Below are 2729 nucleotides of genomic sequence, written 5' to 3' on the forward strand. Positions count from 1 at the left end.
CCTCAAGTGCTGGTGGCAGTGTTGGGTGCCACAAAATAAAAAAGTATTATAGCTATGAGAGAACTTACCAAGGAGGGCCACGAGGATGGTGAAGGGTCTGGTGGGGAAGCTGTATGAGGAGTAGCTGAGGGCACTTGGTCTGCTCAGCCTGGAGGAGACTGAGGGGAGAGCTCAGTGCAGTTACAGTTTTCTCCTGAGGGGCAGAGGAGGGGCAGACATTGATCTCTTCTCTCTGGAGACCAACCACAGGACGTGAGGCAATGGGCGGAAACTGTATCAGGGGAGGTTTAGCAAAAGGTTCTTCACCCAGAGGGTGGTCGGGCACTGGAACAGCTCCCGAGGGAAGCGGTCACAGCCCCAACCCCGACAGAATTCAAGAAGCGTTTGGACATTGCTCTCAGGCACATAGTGCGAGTCTTGGGGTGTCCTGTGCAAGGCTAAGAGTTGGACTCGATGATCGTCCCGGGTCCTTTCCAGCTCAGCATATTCCACGACTCAGAGTTCATCAACAAACGCGAGTCCCAGAGCAGGTTCCACTTCACCGCGCGGGGTTCGCGCCGCGGCTCCGGGCGCACGGAGGTGACGCCTGAGGGGCGGTGGCAGCGGGCGGGGCGGCGGGGCCGGGCCGGCGCCTCTGCCAACCCCGCCGGGCGCTCGGGACGCGGCGGGAAGAGAAATTTTCCACTGCGGACGAAGCTTTCGCTTCTCTGTGGGAAGAATGGAGCAGCCGCCGCGGTTCCCGAGCGGCCGGGCCGCGATGTGAGGGCGGCGGCGGCGCTGCCGTGACGCGGCGCGGGGCGGGGCGGCGCGGGGCGGGGCCGGGCGGGGCGGGGCGGGCGCGGTCGGTCCGGCCATGCCGAAGCGCTCCTGCCCCTTCGGGGACGCGGCCCCGCTCCAGCTGAAGACCCGCGTGGGGCTGCGGGAGCTGAGCCGCGGCGTGCGGGGCGAGGAGTACCGGCGGGAGGTGTTCGGTGAGCGGGGCGTGGAGGGGGGAGCGCCGGGCCGGCCGGGCCGCCGGGGGGATGTGCCGGGCCGCCGGGGGGATGTGCCGGGCCGCCGCGGCGATGGGGAGCCCGCCCCTAACTCTGCTCTCCTCTCCCGCCGGCAGAGAGGACCCGGCGGCTGCTCTTCAGGGGTGCCCAGGCGTACATGGAGGGCGCGGCGGCCGCCGCCCGTCCGGCGGAGCCGGGGCCGGCCGGGAAGGCGCTGGGCGAGGGGCCCCTCTGGAGCGGGCAGCTCCTCATCGGCCACGACGGGAAACTGCGGCGGCGGCCCGCGGACAAGGGTGAGTGCCCGGGCCGTGTCATAGAACCGCGCAATACCCTGGGCTGGAACGGACCCATCGAAGTACAACTCCTGTCCTGCCCAGGACATTCCCGATCTTCCCACCGTCAGCCTGAGAAAGTTGTCGGAATGATTCTTAAACTCTGGCAGGGTTGGGGCTGTGACCGCTTCTCTGGGGAGCCTGTTGCAGTGCAGACCACCCTCTGGGTGAAGAACCTTTTCCTAATATCCCGCCCAAACCTCCCCTGACACAACTTGAGGCCATTCCCTCTGTTCCTGTCCCTTGGTCACTGCAGAGACCCGTGCTGTCCATTGGCTTCCCCTCCCAAGGAGGGCTGTACTATGATGAATAATTTTGTGCCGTGTAGTTCTTTATTGACATTCCTTAAAGGAAGCGTTAGATTCCATCTGACGGATTTCGGAACTGCCGCGTGTATGTTCTGCTTTAGCATCCCTTAGCGTCTTGCCTCTGAGCAGAGAAAGAACCACGAAAGTGCCAAGCGGCGCTCCCTGTCCCTTTGCCCGAGCTTCCTGCGGAGTGCTGCCACCTGTAGCTGTGCGCGGACGAGCCGCGCTCTGCATCTCCTGCGACTTCCAGCTGCTTTCTCTGCCTTGCTGTAAGGCTCAACCATTCTTATCGGTGTCTTTGCCAAGCAGTTCCGCCGCTGGGAGCATCCAGAGCCTGCTCATCGTGTGTGAGAGCGGCCGATGTGAAGGACGCGTGTGCGCATTGTGACCGGTTCGTCTGCCAGAACTGCAGCAGGCTCTGCAGCTGCTGTAACACGGTTACCTGCTCTTTGTGCTCCACTGTTGAGTAAGTGCCTTTCGAGTTTGGAAGCTTATTTTAATTACACAGCCCTAATAGCTGGGTGCAGCAGTTACCTAGCTCATACACATAAAGGAGTTAAACTCTTCCCAAGCTTTAGCAGCAGTAAAACTGTCTAAACTTGTGAACCAAGATGCCTGTGTGAAGCACTAATCAACTGTAGTGCAAGTCTAGTTCAGCTTCTTATTTAAATGCTGTAGGAGGCAAAACTTTATTTTGCTTTCCCTCCAGCAGTATAGCATGCTGGCCAGTGCTGAATGCTGGGCTGTGTGGGAGTCCCATCGTTGCAGTTGATAATGGAATAGTATGCCATTATTATGTTCCAGAAACAGTAGGCACACTGACTTTTGTTTCTTCTGGTTTGTTTGTGTTGTTTTTTTTCCCCTAGTTATGGTGATGTGGGAGAGCAAGTTCTCTGCAGTGGTTGTTCAGTATTTCAAGTCTGAAACTTGATGAAATAACCCTTGTGGCTAAAACGTCCATGAATTTCATGAAGTCTTCTCCTTACAGCTGGTCAATTAATCCTTTTAGCATGTGAATTAGTTTTGGAATTTCTATGTTTTATAACTTTATATTGTACTTTTAAATATTTTAGCTAAATAAACATTTATATTTTAAA

The 2729-nt window shown here is 57.8% G+C and overlaps 1 protein-coding gene across 1 annotated transcript; it reads left to right on the top strand.

Moving 5' to 3' along the window:
* The first annotated feature begins 820 nt into the window (after positions 1-820).
* Positions 821-2729, top strand: SIVA1 (SIVA1 apoptosis inducing factor). The gene is made up of 4 exons (XM_058829057.1): positions 821-971; positions 1109-1285; positions 1942-2098; positions 2499-2729. Exons 1-4 carry the CDS (start codon positions 854-856, stop codon positions 2554-2556), a joined length of 510 nt encoding a protein of 169 aa, XP_058685040.1. The 5' UTR covers positions 821-853; the 3' UTR covers positions 2557-2729.

The sequence above is a fragment of the Poecile atricapillus genome, chromosome 1 (genome assembly GCF_030490865.1).
Source record: "Poecile atricapillus isolate bPoeAtr1 chromosome 1, bPoeAtr1.hap1, whole genome shotgun sequence".
Classification (NCBI taxonomy): Eukaryota; Metazoa; Chordata; class Aves; order Passeriformes; family Paridae; genus Poecile; species Poecile atricapillus.